General features: G+C 43.1%; 2 protein-coding genes and 1 long non-coding RNA gene across 9 annotated transcripts in view; 1 reads left to right on the top strand and 2 right to left on the bottom strand.

Annotated features, from left to right (window-relative positions):
- MAP7 (microtubule associated protein 7) overlaps nt 1-3434 on the bottom strand; it is a 110742-nt gene extending 107308 nt beyond the window's left edge. For all 7 annotated transcript variants that reach the window (XM_030023119.2, XM_030023120.1, XM_030023121.1 and 4 more), the window contains exons 1-2: nt 3368-3434; nt 2455-2601 (exon numbers count right to left, since the gene is read on the bottom strand). In XM_030023119.2, the coding sequence (XP_029878979.1) occupies nt 2455-2601; nt 3368-3419 (199 nt within the window). In that variant the 5' untranslated portion in view covers nt 3420-3434. The remainder of the gene's footprint in view (nt 1-2454; nt 2602-3367) is intronic.
- An 11761-nt stretch (nt 3435-15195) lies between these two features.
- LOC115344987 lies at nt 15196-17477 on the top strand. The gene is made up of 2 exons (XR_003924695.1): nt 15196-15298; nt 15946-17477. It is a non-coding gene; the product is annotated as an uncharacterized LOC115344987 (long non-coding RNA).
- Nucleotides 17478-18145: 668 nt separating this feature from the next.
- MAP3K5 (mitogen-activated protein kinase kinase kinase 5) overlaps nt 18146-19651 on the bottom strand; it is a 109878-nt gene continuing 108372 nt past the window's right edge. The window contains exon 30 of the mRNA XM_030023118.2: nt 18146-18891. Coding sequence (XP_029878978.1) covers nt 18831-18891 — 61 coding nt within the window. The 3' untranslated portion in view covers nt 18146-18830. The remainder of the gene's footprint in view (nt 18892-19651) is intronic.

Below are 19651 nucleotides of genomic sequence, written 5' to 3'. Positions count from 1 at the left end.
CCACATAAATATGTTTCCCAGATGACAAAAACAACTCTCATACAAATTCTAATAGAGTCTAAGTATTCTGAGAAGACTTGAACTACCAAAACGTCAATTATTTTAGAACTTGTGATGATATTCAAATATCCTTAATGGAGGAATGAGCTGTTTTATTACTTTGGAGTATCAGATCCATTAAAGGCCTCTTCTCTTGGGTTTCGAACTGCTGTACAAAGACAGGTCCAGCATGATTACAGAAACTGCAGATAAAGAAGACATGTAGCCCACCTCCCATTGAAGATGACACTGACTTGGTGTGTGCTAGTGCGGTGAAAATAACAAAGAAACATCTCAGCAGCTGAAGGTGCTTGCTGAGCAAACAGGACAGGTAAAGAACTAAGACAAAGCAAACACTGTAAAGTAACAACAGAACAGACTCTTAAAGACTCAAGAAAGCCTCACATGGGTCCATCACACATCTTATGTTTCAGCTCAGAGCTGCACTAGAGTGACCTTGCTCGGTACTGGGAAGGGAAGGGAGAACACCACCCTGAATACATGCATTCTCCGTGACCAGGCGTTCCAGCTCTAACCCACCTAACCACTGATAACACATTCAGATGTACAGAAGGGTAAATAACTACATGTACCAGTGTGCAAATGGTGTTCTAGAGACAGTATGAGCCATTTTAAGTATTTAGTAAAAGAAAAACAAATGAGTTATACTTTCAAAATATTTTGTACAGCCTCCTATATTATTTCTCACTAGGAGCATTCAAGGTAAGCCACCAAATTTTTATCTTATTACAACCACATGCACTTGTTAGTTTGCTGTCTGTGCTCCTGTGCACATTTGTCTACTTACATTTCACAGCAACAAGAGAAAAAAGAAATAATCAAAAATGGAATCTCAGTTATAACAAGAGAGGCAAAGGATAAGCACATCTGTATAACCGCTGCAAGTAGAAAACACTAGCTAAGTCAAAAAGAACTTTTACCCTGGGAAACTATCAGTGCCATTGAACAAAACCAGGAAAATTATTGATTCTTAGCTTTGTGGACTGCTGACTTTAGAAGTCATCCAGTGGGTGATAAAGGAAAGTAATATGCTTCTTAAAACATTAAAAACTCAATAACTTCACACTAGAGTTTGCATCTCAATGTTATATGGGCAGTTTCAAATATACAGAAGAGCAAGTTACTACGTACACAAGACCCTAACACGAGGCACATTAACAATGACTAGCAATATATATTTTATGACAACACTCAAATCTGTCAGGTTCACTACTATTCTGAGAAAAAAAAAAAAAGTGCAAGCTGCAAACTCAAAAAACCTTGAGTTCTGAATTTGTTTGTAACAGCTACCAAGCTATCTTCTTCCTTCAAGAAAAAGAAAATAACCAGTTAGCTGTAAGTGATTCAGCTCTAATAAATATACATACTATAAATTTGCTATTTAAATGCTTGCTAGCCTCTCCTGTTACATGGTAGAATGGCAACATCTGAAATTTGAAACACTGTCTTGAGGCTATAAACTAACATTTGTTTTGTAAACAAAAAAAAATCTGGTACAATCCTCCCCACCCCACCCCGAATAAGACCACAAAAATGAGTGCTCACATAAATGGAATCACTTGATCACAAAAAAAAAAAAAAATCTAATTGTCAAACTTAAAATTCCAGTCACAGTTGTAAGGTGCAGGATCCCTCCTAGACCAACAGAATTTAAGCACTAGGATCCATGTGGAAAACATTAATTACATTATGTAAGTATGTAAGATAGACAGTGGCTACACAGGCTTGAGAGACCTCTTTTATAAATCAGTGGCCATCAGCATCCCTCCACCACCACCGCCACTCACCTACCTTAAACACCATAAATATTTTTCTTTAGCATTTACAATTTGTTGGGGGTTTTTTGTGGTTTGGTTTTTTTTTTTTGTCAGACTTCTCAAAGTCAGTGTATTTGAACAATGTGTATTTTTCTATACTCTGCCAAAGGCACACTGCCCCTTATGCGCACGAATGGAAGTATTGCTAATTTTACATTGTCTTTGGCAAAGCTGTCTTCTATAACAGGCTGGTATTGCATTCTGTATTCTTCAAGCCTACAATCACTGTTTTTTACAGGTGTTTATCCAGACTGTGCACAGAAATCAAAGAAGACACACAGAAATTCACGGATATATTTCTGATGCAGGACCCTCATCCCTACTAGAAAAAATGGGGTTAATAACTAAAAAGTATTTTTTCTTCGTCTCCAAAGCAGATTATTGCATAACAATCCAGGGGATTTAAATACAGACACCTATCATGCACAGTGCATTTGTGGGTGCCAATATGCATTGCCAAACTGCAGCAGTCACTTACAGACTCTCTATAGCACACAGAAGAGCTAATAAAACGTTGTGCCTCCTGTGCAGCGTACTCCACACACAGCCCTGATCGCGCTGCAGAACCGCAACATACCTTTCGGTCTTTTGGAATTCCCATTCTTTTGCTGCTCATCCTCTTCATTAATGGTGAATAAACCCAGGGGATTTGGCCTGGCACTTTTCTTCAACCTCTCTTGTCGGAGGGCAGTAATTGAACCGGGCATGTTGCTGTTGCCTCTTGCTTATTAAAAAAAAAAATGTAAGAAACTGCAGCCCCTGCTTAGCCGCTAGCTGCAACACTGCCTGTTCATTTGAGCACTTGTAATAGATCCCCTACGGATAAGCAGTATGCAAACAGCTGACAAATACCAACATCCAGTCGGAAGCAAAAGGCTTGCAGTCTTTCCCCAGCTTCAAGAAAAGCCCTAATTAAAGGCACATTGGTTTGGATGCTGCTCTTCGCTGTCTTAACCTGTTCAATCGGATCCCAGCCCACAGCTCCAGGTTCCTTGCCGCAGCACCCTTTTCCCTGCAACCCTCTTCCAGCTACAGCACGCTAAAATATTCAGCACGCAACACAAGGAGAAAATATGATACGCCGCTGTTAACAGTTGCCCTGACAACACTGACACATCCTAATCAAAGGGGGTCTATGAGTGTTGTCTCCTCAGCTGCAGCAAGCCGGCCTCAGGAACGCTGTCTCCCCGCCGCTCGCGGAGAGCTAGAAGCACCTCGGCAGCGGGGACTGACTGCTCCTTCCTCCGCGCAGGGCGGCGGGAGGACGGAGCTCTGCTTGCACAAGCAGATGAGCACCGAGTGAAAAGAAGCCTGGAAGGCTCCAGGCACCAACCTGCATTTTGCCAGCCGCTCTGTTTATTCACGTTTAGAAATTTTAGCCTAATCTAAACTAAAACAATGAGGGCGAGTCTTCTTCCATATACGCATGTGTGTGTTGGGTGTCCCCCCCCACACCCCTTAACTTAATCACCTTCCTATGCAGTGCATACCTTTTGCATTAGGAGTGCATACACCCACAATTACGGGCAGGTGTTGGAACATTCTTTTCCATGTGTGAAAACTCAAAAATCAGGATTTCTAGCCTGTACAGACAACATAGGACAACGAAAGGACTTTTGGAGTCAATATTCTGTACCACACCATTAGTTATACAGCACCAACCATTAACATTCACTTTGCAAAATAACAAAACACAAACAGCCTGGGTGCTTTTAATTAGTTGGATTTCCTTCGTATGCTGGCATTCTGGATCTTCATTAGCCATTTACGACAGAGCGCTTGCTCACAAGTTTTGCAATCTGCATGTTCCATTCTTCACAGCTCCAAACGCCACTATGCAACATGCTGGATGTTCTACCTGTGCAACCTTAATTTTTATCCACTTCCACCTCTCTAATTCAATGTGCACTCACCATTTAAAAATGCTACTGAAGAACCGCAAGCTAGAACATCTCTATAACGTTAAAATTACAGGATTTTCCCCACTGCAGATTTCTTTTTTTTTTTTACAGAGAAACTTGATGTAACATGATCACTTGCCACGAGATGGCACATACATTAGTTGACAAGTCTGCAAGTGGCTCATATTGAAAATGCAGGATTATACAGACATATATGATCACCTCAATGACATGGGTAACAATACTGAAGAAAAAGGGTCAGAGTTTATGACAGTCAATATGATATGTATCACAGTGGCCTGGGATGCTCTTTACAGGGGATCATGCTCAGCTGGCAGGACAGCTCTGTTCTCACACACCTCAGGCTCATCAGCCAGGAACCCAGTGGATGGAGAACACAGCACCACCTGAAGGCTCAGCTGGACCATTCTTCCTTCTTCTCCAGAGTGGGCACAAAACACCCAGCCAAAACACAAGTATTCTGCAGGAGGGCACCGGTTCTGAACCAAGCCTGCAGCTCACCTGCAGTATGTATTTCCTACTGGCTCCGTCCTGCCACTTGGCTACACCTTGCACGGTCTGGGCGTACATGGAAGCTATACATGATGACATTTGTCTACATTTAAAGAAGCTTTGTACTAAAGGGCGTGGACAGAAAAAAAAAGAGTAAGAGAAAAGCTATAACACAAGCTGTTCTTTAGCTCAGCAATTTGCCTTCCAAGGTTTATACAGTCTACTACATCCTGCAAGCAAAACAGCTCCATTCCCCAAATCCCACCCACTTAATGCCTACCACAAATACTACATAACAGTACACACATAGCCACAAAAAGAGGATGGTAGTTAGTACCATGAATACTTTTCATACGTGCCCAAGACTGTTGCCAACTGAACAAAAGTAACAGAAAACAACACTTACATGGCAGCTTAGTTAAATAGCACTCCACTCCCTTTCACAGTTTTAAGTCACTAAGAAAGGATTCCTGCCCTTTTAAACATTCTGTTAATTAATCACCTTTAATTGCTAAATTACCATACCACAGTCTCAATACAGTCACAGCTGAGCTCTTACTGACGGGGTGAGACTCTCAAAAGATGGAACGAGGGCAACTGTATATCTTGAGGGCACTGGATAATTTTTGGTTTTTCCTTTTTACACCACTTTCAAACTCATTATCAGTTAAACCACTACACTTAAACACACCCACTTTCACCTACTGGATTCTATAGGCATAATTACCTGCACAATACATTATCTGATATGCAACAGTCTTACACAGCAGTTTGAACAAAGACTATTAGGATAATTATATTATCTGGGAAATGTAAATATTTATAACATGCTAATAGATGTTTCTGCTTTAACATCAGGTATTAAGGCTTGATATCTCTGCCTATGAAATGAAAAGCAAGTTGAAGCCAGGGACCAGAACAGTCACCATGACACCTACATGTAGTCTACCATGGGTAATCTGATAATTTTCAATGGCTGAACTCTAGATTTGCCATCTTTTCATTCACAGGATTGCTTCAGTCCCTGTAAGCTATCCAGAAACTACATGAAGCTCATTACTGTGATTTAGAGTATAATGAGTTGCACCTAAGTTCATGTTCTACAGCCACTGCCTTGTGAAGCGCTCTTGCCAGTGTGAACTTAGTAACTTATGCTCTTTCATAGGGGGCAAAAGACAAAAGACAGTATTCAACAAAAGTTTGCTAACTAACAGAAAAGAAAAAACTTTTGAAGACAAGACAATTTGTACCTTTTCACAAGAATTGTCAGGCTGTGATAACTATACCAGTGTATGTTTTCAAGAAAAAAAAACACTTGGTGTAGCACTAACTGGAAGCCATCTTGTATCATTGGGCATGCAGAAAATCAAGCCAACTGAATGCAGGATCATATACTATTGCAAAAGGGGCAAAAGAAATTTATAGACAAATTGCCTATGAAAAGCCCTGCAAACAGAAGCACTCACAAGACCTTGCTGAATCACAATGTACAGCTTTTTCCTCCCACTCCATGAGACACCCATTGTATGTTCATCAAGCTACATTTTACAGGAATTTCATGTCTTTCTGCTGCTATTTTCGTAGTATAAGAGCAGTTAAAATACTATTTTAAAGGAACACCATACCCAAAGAGCAAGCAACCAGGGTTTGACAGGGGAACCTCCCCCCTGCCCAAACCACCAAAAAGCAAAAAAAAAAAACAAACCCCACCCACTCAATACTTCCAGGTCTAATAAGCTGTCAGTCTTAACACACACAAATATCTACAGTCTGCTATTATTGGGAACCCCAGATATGACCACTAGCTTATCTCCAGCCTTCAAGCTCCTCTTCTTACCCACTGCCAGCCAGAGGGATTAAAAAAAAACAGTTTGAGGCACAGATGCATGAAGCCAGTTTCAGAAGCCAGAGTCGCCTGCTCACCACTGCTGCTCTCTGACACTTAAGTTCTCTGAAGGCTGAGGTAAGTTACAACCTCCAGCCTCAGTTTCTCCACTTATAACAGGTAATTCTTCTTCTGAAAGAACTCATTGATTCTTACAAAATACTTTTCTCTTTTAAAATACCTTGTATGACCTTACTGTTAATGAGAGCTACTCAGCAACTATTCAACTACTGAAACAATAAAGGCAAGAAAAGCTTGGACTGAGAAAACCACAAGCTGAACAGAGAAGTCACACATGTGCTTTAGTACTTTTAGAGCATTACCCACAATCCTCTTCTTATCCTGTTCTTCAGTTTTATCCAAAACTGCTAACAGCTGAAGATCATTTTCTTGTGGGGTACCAAACCAAAACCCCAACCAACCAAAAAAAAACCCCACAAACCTGAGACAGGTCTGAGTCACAGTATTTGTAAAGCAAAATAAACATTGTTCTAGTTCTGCTCTTGGATGCTGATTCAAGGCCTTTTAACATAAAAGGAAAGCTTTCCCTCAACTTAAGTGCATTTTGTATCAAGAATTAGATCAAGTCAATACATTATTTTAACATATGCTCCTTTCCAGCTTGCCGATATTGCCCTATTATTTCTGATTTTCTTAGTAGTGAGAGGTCTAGGGCAAGGCAGGTATCCAGCTTATACAGTAACATCAAGAAAGGATACGGCATTTTGCATTTATAGACATGTTTTTCCAGCATGAAACAATAAGGTTCCATTGGGAACTAGGGTCCAAATGTTTCTTTCTTGGAAAGAAAGATCAGGAAAATCAAGGTACAATTAGAAGCTCCTATCCTGTTCTGCAAAAACAGTGCACCAAAAAAATTCAATGCACCTACCCATGAAAACACACAATCATATTTTGTATGGACATTTTCAACGTTAATCACCTATGTCAAAAGCCTTTTTTAAGAAGTCATTTAAAAATACATAATGTAGACAGTGCTAGATCATAGAATATCTCGAGTTGGAAGGGACCTATAAGGGTCATCAAGTCCAACTCCCTTCTCCTCGCAGGACAATGTTGGAATACAGAATATGGACACTAACTGAACTCCAAACTCAATCTCTCCCTAATTTCCTTCAGGAGACTCATCTTGTTGCATTTACTTTCTACTTCACTAGGTTTTAAATCAGGCCAAAAAAGCTGAGAAAGTAGAGCCCTTCCCCTGCTTGTGTGAGAAAACAGCTATTTACTCAGCATCAAAGGACTGGAAGCCTTCTTTTCAATGCCATGTAAATCTAGGACAGAGCAAAATAGCCTTAAAAAGACAGACAGGATTCCCGCCCCCCCCCGCCCCCCCCCGGCTTAAAAAAAGAAAGAAAAAAGAAAAGTTAAGTTGGAAATAGCAAAAATAGCCACGATATCAGAAAAAATACTTGCTTCCATTAAGCCAACCACTGTCTCAAACATCATGCACACCTAATCTTTTCCACTGTTGCTCTTGTATTCTCTTTCCCTTCTTATTGTCAAAAAAGGACAGAGAATAACCTCGTCTTTACAGAGGTTTCTAAGTCTCTCTTCAAAGATATCTCTAAGGCCTCACTTTTATATACAAGATAATAAACGACTGGCAGATTATTTTTACAGCAGTACATTAATTTTTTTTAAACAACTTCCGTATTTAGTGTATAAACATCTGATATAATCATTGATTTCTTCTTTCCACCTTCTTGGAAGCAAAAAAGGCCCCTTGCATTAATCAGTAAGATTGAATATAAAATGCTAGAGAATAAGAAGAGAAACCTTCATCTTTTTGACTAATGAGAATCCTGCTGTCAAGAGTATAGATGCACTCTGAATAGCTTTAAATAAGCAATGAGTCGACTCACTTCTAAAAGTCGAGGCCATAAAACCACAGTACTTTCATGAACTTATTCTTCATTCATCCATTGAATTAGGTGCTTCAACTCAAGAAAAAGCAGAACTGTTCAGGCTTTCTAAGCAAACATCCACTTAAATACGTGCTGAGGAAACAGAAGGGAGCAGCAGTGGATTACTAAGATGCTTCAGAAAGCAAACTTAGAAAGGCGGGTTCAGCTCTTTTCCCCTTTCTCTCCTGGAGTTTGAACAAAAGCGTCTTTATTCTGGTTTCACATATCAGTATCTCCCTTTCCAATAAATTGAAATCAGAATTATTAACCATATCTGCCTAAGGGATGATGAATTTTAAATCAGCTAGGTCTGGAAATGAAAAGCAGACACTAGGTCTTTATTTTCCCATCAACTATTCTGACTATTTTGGCTCCTTTAGCTTGCCCATCTGTTTATGGGTCCCATCATATGTGCTGCAAAGACTCTGCAGATTCTAGATTTTTTGATCAAAACACTAAGACGACAGCATCTACAGTCCTGCGGGTGAAGAATATAAAAGCAGCCATGGCAATCCTCTCACATGATGTGGGAGACTTGCTTCTCCACTCCCCACCTTGTCCTTACCCACTGCAGTTCTGGTGAATCACAGGCAGGCAGCTGTGCCAGCAGCCAGCCGCACTGCCTACAAGACCCTGGAGCAGGAGGCAGCTCCACCTGGAAACACGCCTTGCCACACATGCTCAGGCACTGAAGGCTTCTCTTGGAGGTGACCTCTTCCCAGTTTCAGCTGTCCCTCTGACATGCGCAGTGCCACACACTGGACTAAGGGATGCTGAGAGCTCCTCAGAAGTGACTAGACAGAAGGTAAGAGTTAACCATTTTCCCTTCTGTCAATTAAAACTGAACCTGTGTGCATTTCCATGCGTAGGAGAATTGAGGAGAAGGCTGGGAGCCCTGCCCTATTCTGACTCAAACTCACTCATCAGAGCAAAAGACGTGAATACGGAGGCAAGAATCTCATCATCCACAAATACCTTGAACACATATGCACCAATAAAACAATAAAATACAAGTTGTACATTAACAAGTCTTGTTACATTTTCTAATTAAATGGATTTGCATAGTATGACTAATTATAAAAATTGCACAATGCGTACCACGATGAATAAAAACATATTAGATCTTTCTTAGCCAACACTTTTTATTTATATATAACAATGATACTGGATCAGGCCCTATAGTAGAACATATCATGTAACTTTAGCCAATGCTCAGTTAAATAAGGAAAGGCAGTGAGGAATGGGGACTTCACAGGGCAGCAGGAAACTGGAATTCAGTAGAAGACAGAAGTCATCAATGCTGATTACCCTACTAACTAACAGCCTGGGCAGTGTTTCCACTGCTTCCATTTGTAAAAAGAACTATTTTTCAAATACCTAGTTTGTATTCAGGTGAAGAGAACCAAGCACTTGTAAAGCACTCAAAATTAAGAGCACTTACGTATCTACAAAGCGTTTTGGTAGAAATGTGAACATACTTCAAAGAAAAGGCACTAAACTTTTTCATAGAAACGTGAACATACTTGAAAGAAAAGGCAATGTGCCAAGACCAAATTAAAATTTTCTCCATTGTTGTATTAGTGACCATATCCGATAGATGGAATCCTGTGAACTACTTTGTGCTATGTTAATTAGCAGTGCTCTCCTGACATCTTACTTCCCAACACATTTCTTAGAAGGTGACCAAGAAGTCTGGACTTTTAGATTCCATTAACTTTAAAGGAGAACACATTAGTGTATCAGACACAGACATAAGAAATATTCGGAGATATCAGTACTTTATTTCTCCCCTCCATAATCTAGTCTCACAGTGACTATCAGTGTAGAGCATAAATCATGCCATCACTTACATCTCTGAAGAATCTCAAAGTCAACAGGACTCAGGGTTGCTAACTCCATCCCTTTGAATAATGAGGCAGCCTACCCCCCATATGTCATCTTAACAGACAACTTAGGGTCATTTTCCTTGAACTCTGACAGATATCCTAGGATACATATTTTCAAGATTTTTCTCCAAACCCACAAAGAGTATGAATATACCTTCTACTTATTTTGATGAAAGCAAAGATTGATTTTAATGAAAGCAAATATGGCACGACTCCAAGATCAATACTCAGGAACAGCTGCAGAATTAAATCTGAACCAGTTTAACAAATGTACTGTCTTCTCATAGTCTTTTTCAGCTTAAACACGTGTAATATGCATGTAGCTTGTTCTGCCCCAGTTCCTAGCAGGCCACTGCATTTGTTTAGCACAAGTCACACACAGGGGATCCCCTTCCCGGAGGAAAGGTGGGTGTGCAAAGAGAGTTACCGCAACAACATTAGCAGCGTGCTGTGGCTTGTATTGTGGGTCTAGACTTATGCACATTTTTTGAAGTGGAAAAGAAAATATGTTGTTGCAAGATTATACAGTATTTACATAATTGAGGCAATTATTGCACTGATCATATTTAATTACCTTTAATACCACAAATAATTTTCAGCTGTAAAGTATTAAACTTGTTTATCTGTGATAGTAAAAACCAGCCATCATACAAATAAAACAGTAGCCATCTCAGATTACTGTAAATTTACAATTTTTACAGTTTGAAATAGCACATACAAAAGAACATCCATTTTCAAAAAGAAGCCCAAGTAAAATGACAATGCATACAACTTTAGCTAGATTAGTAGAAGATCTCTTCCTGTAGGGGAAGTAGCACTTAAGCCAACTGCTCCAACATCATTTAGCAGGCCTGATTTTTCATGAGTTCTGGAGGGGTTTTTGTAGTAGTGTTTCGTTTTGGGTTTTTTGTTTGCGTTTGTTTTTATTTTTGGGGGTGGGGTTTTGAGTTGGGTTTTTTTGGTTGATTTTGTGTTTGTTGGTTTGGGGGTGTTTTTTCCCTCCCCTACCCCCCCCCCTATTTTTTTTTACACTAGCAGTGCTAAGAGTAGATGGGTGGAGAAAGACAGCCTGACTCACATTACACAATATGCATATAAAAAGGCTTGTTCAAACTTTTCCACAGCATATAGTCCTTGCACAAACATTACTTGACCAATGAAAGATACCAAGAGACAGTACTTTAGCAGCTTTCTAAAGTGGAGGGATGGCTTCTGTAAGGATTTTAACCCTCTCATCCACACTTTTAATTTAGTTGTATCATTTTCATTCTACAAGCTACTGATAAATCAGTCTCATTCATTCAGAGCTGAAGTACTGACTCAGGAGATTGTTAATGTAGGACCAATTAAGTAATCGTAAGAACCGGTACAGAATTTCAAAGTTTGAATAGGTTTTATCAGCGGGGGGTGACAACAGAAGAATTGCAGATCCTCGGCTTAATTTATATATTAAAAGATAGGAAATACTTACAATAGGGCTAACATTTAAGTAATTACGGATTGAAATCAGAGTACTCCAACAACATACACACTTTTAGCATTTGTAAGCACATACTACCACAGCAACGTAACATTTCGCTTCAAATCACCGTTACCTTCACGACGCCTTGCGCCCTGATAACCGAGGTTTAAGCTACGACTCGGAGCCGACAGCAGCCGCCGGAGCACGGTAACCCTGGGGCGGCACAGCGCGCCCAGACCGCAGGGCAGGGCCGGCCGCCCCCGCTGCCGGGGCGCGGGACGGACGGACGGACACCGACCGCCCTCTCCCCGGGCTCCTCGCACCCACACCGACACGGGGACACCAGCGCCCTGTGCCCAGCGGGGCCGGCAGCTCCCCCCGTAGGGAACGGGAACCGGCCGGGCCGGGCAGAGATAAAATCCCTGTGCGAGAACGCCGTGTAAACCCGCTCCAGCAAAATACTTTCTCACCGCTGGGAAGGAGCTGTGGGGAGCCAGATGGTGTTTTAAGCTCCCACCTACCGTGTGCCTTCTGTATCTTTGTGTTCTCCCCTCTAATGCATCTATTTGTTAAAAAAAAAAATAAATAATGATAACTCAATAAGCTAAAACTTGATTTATTCTCAGATGGAGAAAATGCCAGGATAAACAAGTGATAGATGAAAAGTCTCACCAGCTGTTACAGAGAGAACACCTCAGTGTTTGGCTTTAACAAGCTACCCGGCACTGACATCATTTAAAGCGCAGACTTGCTTTGCTGCAAAAAGAACAGAATGATATTAAACTCACTTAGACGAGAACACTAAACTAGAAGAGTATGCAAAATCATTACAATAAAGTTTTTTGCAACAAACCCAGCATATTGCTCTCTCTGGTCTCCCAGCGCCTAAGTGGATTGTTACCTGTGCCCAGGGCTGGCCAAGGTGGCCCAGAGCACGTGTGGGCAATTCTCACAGGCAGAGGCACCACCGTGTTTACAGGTGGGCAGCCAGAAAATGAGGTGCCTTAGAAGCTTCTCTGGTATTACCCACAAGAGGGCCCTGCTCATCTCAGGAATCACTGAAAAGCTTGTTAGCACTATAAGATGGTCAAGCAGCTATGATTAAAAAATTCTGACTGGGATAAGTTAGTGTAACCCCTTAGCACTGTACTCATTTTGCCATCTGTGCATTTATGAATGGCACAGTAAAAAAAACCCTCACCCTGGTAATTAAGCCATTCACCTGAAGAAAGCTAGTTAAGCGTAGCAGACCATCTGCCCAACAATAAAGGGATCCACTTGTAACATCTCTCCAAAATCCTCATGGTGCTGTTAAAGCTTTCCCCAGCACCAGCTCTGAAAGTCTGTATATCTAGCTAGCCACAGGAGGGAAAAAAAAAAACCAAACCCAAAACCCAAACCAAACACACACACAGCTATTTAGCTGACTTGTTTTGTTTTTTTAAACAGGAGCAATAAATCAACCAGTAGGTAGTTTCACCAAACCAGGATGGGAGGTTGACCTTCCTGAGGAGCCGGATCCAGACCCAGGCGTTCTGCTTGCAGAGCAGACCACAGCCGAAGCTGTCAACACGGCCCTCCCTGGGCACACATCTCCTGGCTCACAGACAGACCAAACAGCCACGGAGCAGCTCCCTGACATGCTGCGAGGGTGTTGCTGTTTGTGAACACCTGGAAAGCGGCCCCTGTGATAACTCGGAGACCTAAAAGAACCTCAGCAGACAACAACAAACAGCTTCACAGAGGAACTTTAACTCCGACATTTCACACACGAGGAAATTTTGAATGAACTTTGACAGCAGAAAGCAACTGGAACTCAAAATACCCAACAACTCATGCAAGCAGATCCACCTCCTGTCTACAAGTATGTCCTAATGAGTAAAAGTTCAATACAGTAACATGAAATGAAACTACAAAGCAAACTCAGAATAAATCTAGGCACATAAGACCCTTTAAAACTACACATATGCAAAATGCATATCACCTGGCAGCTTGCCTCCGGTTTTGGTAAACGATTAAAAAGACTGATAATAAGTTAAAAAAAAAAATCACATCAACAATGTAAAGTAGAGAACTCGTAAACAGTTTGTTAAACGTGGCTTTAAAAATACATTGACAGCCAGTTCTTCCTGTGGAAAGTGAAGTTAATGTGGTTGCAAACCTTGAAACACATAGGATAACAGATGCACATCCTTTCTGAAGCTGAACTTAAGAGTGATGGCTGGGAGCAATTTGTAAAAAGGATTTCTGAGCAAAAGCACTATACTTCTCACTTTAATACAGAAAGACAACATTTGGATGGGTCTGCCCACAGTTGTTGCTTACGAATGCATGCCTACGTTATATAAAATACGTATTAAAAATATTATACTGTGGAAACACAGTTAACCAACAGCCATATGGCCTATTCAGATGTTTTGATGAAAAACCTCAGTGATTCAGAGATAAACTTGGACTCATGTTAGAGAAGTGAAGGACTAGCAAAGGATGAGTGGAATTGTACTGTGGAAGGAGGGAAAAAAAGGAAAAAAGGAGAGGACTGAAAGCTGGAGTCAGACTTCACAGTCCAGCAAGCAGCCCTCCTAGTGAACATGCCAGAAAGGCAACCCCTCCACTGCCTGCAAAAGCAAACAGCATCTGCGCCTACAACAGTGATACAGCAGTCGATCCGCTTGCGTAAGCCAAAATCTCCTCCCTGCACCCTCCTCGCCCTCAGGACAAAATAAAAGGGTTTTTAAATGCTCTTGCAGCGTACGTCCCTCCTTAGCGGAGATGTAAAGACACCTCCCTGCTCTGCCTATAGGAAGCATGGGCTTTAGAAGCCCGTGGCTTGCGCACTTTTAAGGCGCAGCCGAAACCCCGGGCTCCTGCGGACAGCCCCAGGCCTCGCTCGGAGAGGCGCCCGCCGCCGCCGAGGCGCAGCTACCAGGTACCGTAACCCCACTGAGACATCCCTCCTCCCTCGCCGGGGCTTACCTCCTCCCCGTTAGCTGGATGCTGCAGGTATTCACCCTAACCGCAGGAGCTCGCCGCTACCTCAAGCCCCGTTCAAAACCCGCTGCCCCGCCCGCCCCGGGCTCCAGCGCCGCAGCCCGGCGGCCCCCCCCCGGGCCCCTTCCCCTCCGGCCGGACCGGGCCGGGCCGGGCCTCCCCCGCGCGGCTCGGCACCCCCGCGCTAGCCCCGTCGCGGGGCCGGCGCCCGGCAGCACACCGAGCCCCGAAAACGAAGGGTTTCAGAACAACAAACGGTGCCCCAGGCACGACGGCGCGCACCCGCCGACACCCCTCGGCGGGGCCGGGAGCGGGGGCGGGGGGGGGTGCTGCTTCTCTTCGCCGTCACGGCGGGGCACGGGCCGGACGCGCCGCCCCCACCGGCTCGGCACGGCTCTGCCCGCCGGCCGCGCCGGGCCGCAGCGCCCCTGCGTGGGGCCGCCCCTCCGGCCGGCTCCGGGCCGGGTCCGTAGGAGGCGGTTCGCGGTGGGTGACACCCGGGGGAAAGGAGGAAAGCCCCCTCGCCACCCGGCGGGCACGGGCAGCCGCGGGGCGGCCCCGCACCTGTTGCGAGAGGAGGCCGCCGCCGCCGCCGGGCCCCGCTGCGCTCCCTCTCCTCACGGCCGCCCGCAGCCGCCGGTGCTCGCCCCGCAGCCCGCCGCCCCGCCCCGCTCCCCCCCCCCCACCCCCCCGCCCCCCGGCATCTCCTCCTCCCTTCGTCGCCCCCCTCTCCTCTCCCCTCTCCATCCCTCCTGTCTCCTCCTCGCCCAGCGCGGCTGCTCCGCCCCGCGGATCCGCGGCCCCGGGCAGGTGAAAGCGCCACGTCCCCCGCCGGCGGGATCTGCCCGGGAGCAGGTGAGGGCGGGCCCGGCGCCCGCGGGCGGGTAACGGCCGCCCCTCGCGGGCACGACACCCCGCCGCCCTCCGCGGGGGTGATGAGGGGGCGGGCGGCGACCAGCCCGCCCGCAGAGCCGGCTCCCTCGGCAGCCCTGGCCTAGTCGGTGTACCGGTGTTTCCCCAGGTGTCTTTTTTTCTTTTTTTTTTTTTTTTTTTCTTACCCCCCCTCGGAGGGGCTCCTGCCGCATCGTCACAGCTCGTGAGGTACCGGCACGGAGAGAAACCACGGGTTTGGGGTTGATTACCAATTCCCCGCCAATGTCTGGACAGGAGGCGGGAGGACCAGCGGCCTCCTCACAAGCCCAGGCGGTGCACCGCGTCCTTTGGGAGAGAACTGTACGGCTGTAGTCTCGTTATTACCGCACATGCTTTTGAACAGCTGGGTACCTACCCTAAGCTACCTGCAAGGCCTGGCTTCCAAAAAATGGCTCTGTGAAGAGCTGTCAACACATCAGTCCTTTCTGTAAAGGTCATGGTCTCATTACCTTTCCCGTGAGGTCGGCTCAACTTGCCCTAAGCTGCCTTCCAGGGTCATAAGAATGTTTTTCCTTAAAAGCGTTCTAGGGCTAGATTAAAACTTCAATTCATTTTGCATCTGCTTGCAGGTCGTACCAATCATCAGAACTACAGTTGAAGAGAGGTGAATGAATCGGGGAACTCATGGTATGCAGCTGTGGCATGCATGCAGGCAAGCAGATGGAGAGGTGCAGCTCCCTTGGTCTGGTGCGCTGGACAAAACAAGTTTCTGCCACTGTGCAGAACGTCCTCCTTTCGCAAAGAGCTGAGTTCAGGGCACAAGGTCCTCTAAGGGAAGGGAAGGTGAATGTTTTATTCTACCAGGAGCCATTTGTGCTCTAAAACAGAAGGAGCTGGGGCTTGGGTGATAAACATGCCCTGTAGTTTGTGGGCAGGAGTGTGTGATACAAGAACAGACTGGGATCTACGCTGAAAGGTACAAAAGACTCCAAAATCAGCACTGCCTTGGTCAAGTTTTCACTTCTGCACTCTGGCTCTCTTAATGGAGGTGGAAAGGTATGTCTCAGTCAAGCTGAGCCCTGGAATTACAACAGCACTAGTCAAGGACCAAAAGACTATCCAAGTTCAAAGGGAGTGATATGCCATATAATCAAAAGGTTGCCCTCGGCAAAATTCTACACTAAAACATAATGCGTCCTTACAACATAATCTCAAATCCTTCACTTGTGGTCCATGTAGGCATCTACCAGCATATTCAGAGAGCCAGGCTGAGGAGTCCCAGGCTGACCTGTCTGATGGACTCCGTCCCAAAATGTTTCTTCACATTCTGTCCGAGGATATAAAAAGTAATGTGTCTGGCACAACCTTTATGAAGTAGCCTGAGGTGGGAATATTACATGAGCTTTTGTGCACAGATCTAGTGCATAGATGGATAAGCTGCACTGTTCAGGGAACCACGTTCAGACCAGTTCATGATCTCTCAAGTAGCATAAGTGTACATGGCCCGGCCTAGACATGCATCGGACTTGATAGAGTCCTATAGTGGAGAATACAGAACTGATTGCTGAGCAGCTCTGCAGAAGCCACCTTGGGTCTGGCGAGGCCAGCAGTGAACTCTAGGAAGTAATTCCCAGCTGGTGCCAGGCTAGGTCAGGTGGAGACAGTAAACTGATTCCTCGATCACACTCCCTTCTCTTACACATAGAGCTGGCATTACTGAGCACCTTGAGTCACAGAGAACAGGCTGCATGCTTTCAAAGTGCCAACACACAAATAAAGCAATGCAATTACACTCTGGCCTATTGATGTGTCATGAAATCAGAGGTTTTCAGACTGTAGTCACAGTGTGATATAGGATCACGTTTCGCACAAAAATAAAATTAGGGGAGTTCATTGTCCTAGGGTCACTTTTCCACGTATAGAGTTTTTTAGTTGCTTTGGGTTTTGCAAGTCAACCTCCACCACTGGTCTTTCCAGTGCTTAAAACTACCTTGAAATTGTACTGTTTTCTGCTGTAACAGCAGTAGAAACTGCTAAGCAGTAGCTACGTTTCTCCTGAAATGTAGTTATGGTTTTGGAATGAGTTCAATCCATCTGTGCTCAAACCTCAGTGGAACCATCTTCAGAGTAAAAAAAATCTGATTAAAATTATTTAATCTACTGTTCTTTGTTTAGTCCAATGTTTTTATACATAATTATTGGGTTTTAGTCAGCAAAAATTACTACATACATGTTAGGACAACATGTTTATGTTTAGAAAAAATATTTAATTTTCTTTGAAAATACTTGCCAGACCTGAAAAATTCAGGGCATAAGCTGTTCACTGATTACCAAGGCTTATAAATAAAGAAGCAGCTTCTTGTCCAGGCAAGTCTTACAATTGAATTTTTTGCACCTGCCCCATAAGAATCTAATGATACCCAGTGCTAGAATGCTGGAGTGACAATGACAGTGGATAAACAAGGAAGATCCACCATCCTTTTTCATTCTATGTGAGAAAAGACATTGTGCATAAACAAAAGCAGAAGAAAACAACAGGCCACAATTCAGACTATTCAGTGGATGGAGGCAGGACATTCATTTCTCAAGTCAAGTGGAGTGCCCAGAGAAGAATTTTGTTTGGCCCTGGAGTGTCAGTATGGGAATTAGACTGAACAGGAAAACTGAGAAAATATTCAATGCTATGATTATCAAACTCAAATCACAGTAACTTTAACGTGTCAGAAACGTTCCCTTAATACTCAGTATGACTTTTTTCTTCTTTTTTATTCCAATATTTTCCAGTTCTACACCTTTATTATTTTAAAAGTCTAAAAATATAGGAAAAAGTCAGTCTTAGGTTCTTTTTATTTTCGACTGTGTATGTCAGAGATAGCTTTAGAACAAGCTAACATTACTGTGGTTCAGGTGTATTCAACTGGTACAGTTCAGTAGTACGTGAACAACTCTAAAACAAATGCACCATAGAACTTAAATTACCAAAAATAAACAATATTAAACTATGTAGGGCAGTAGGTAAAAACAATTACCTTTAGATCTTGCACACTAACAGAAAAATATCTAATTATGATTGAAATTATGAAGTTCTACTACAGATTATTGAGATATATTACAAAGAAAAAGAAACATGAGAAGTTGTTGTCACATTTGGGTTTTCTTCCAGTGATGTACAGTCACATGAAAACTTACATCAGTTTTTCATGAAATTAACATCTGCTTACTTTAACTACAATATTTCAGGAGTTTATAATGGGGTTTTTTTTGTGGGGTTTTTTTGAGTTTTTTTTTAAATTTTTGAAAAACTTGCATGTAAAAACAAAGTAAAATAATGTTGCAGGTTGTTTACAGATTCCTTATGGATTATAGGAGTAAAAGCAGTCAGGAAGCTGCAGTGTTTTTAACATTGGTAAACAAATACTGGATTAAAGTGCAACAGTCCTTCTGACAGCACACCTGCTCTGTGCTGAAAGGAAATTTTTTCCTCTCTGCAGAGAAGTGATGAAAAATTTCAGTGTCAGGCATGTTTCTCTCGAAAGTCAGTGATGGCCTTCCACAGCGTGCATAGCATTCCTCCTCTGTAAAGAAAAATCATAAAGATGCTCAGGTACAAAGATACTCTCTAGCCTGAAAGCATTCCAATTTAGGTGCCTTCTGATTTCCTTGGCTCTGGTTTTGACCAGTGAAATTCAGTGGGAAGGCTGATCAAAGGTGAAATTCAACACGCAATACTCAAATAGAGAACAGAGTCCTTTTCTGATTACGGTACTGGGCAATCTTTCCTCTTTTCAGATGCCTGCTGTTTGGAATTCAGACTTCTGGTCCAAAGGACCTGCATAACCCACAGCAGTCTGTCAACATTATGAAAGTATAGATTACGAAAAAAAAAATCTTAACACCTGCCCTTTTTTTTTTTTTTAAATTTTTATTTAGTTATTTATTTTTAAACTGACTGGGCACACATACAGTGTTGGGTAACTTCTACTCTTTCTACTTAAACATGGTTCTGCAGTGATCCACACACCTGGCATGATTAGGTGAAATCCAGAGTTAGTTGCAGTCCATGAGTATTATTTTTGAAGTTTGATGATGATAAACTACAGAAAGTTTTGCTATCTCTACTTTTTTAAATAAAAGCAAGACTCTAATGCGATATCCAGTGTCTCCAGGTATAAGGTAAAACATTTACTTTAAAATTTTCCCTTTGCTTGCCTTTAACAGAAAAGCTTATTTTAAAATAATTTAAACAGTATCAGCTGTTTATCAGGAATGCATCAGTATACAAAGACATACTGGAAATTGTTACTTATTTTAAATTAACACCGCACAATCCAATAG

Source organism: Aquila chrysaetos, chromosome 8, assembly GCF_900496995.4.
Source record: "Aquila chrysaetos chrysaetos chromosome 8, bAquChr1.4, whole genome shotgun sequence".
In the NCBI taxonomy this organism is placed as follows: Eukaryota; Metazoa; Chordata; class Aves; order Accipitriformes; family Accipitridae; genus Aquila; species Aquila chrysaetos.
This window is presented reverse-complemented; position numbering and strand designations above follow the sequence as displayed.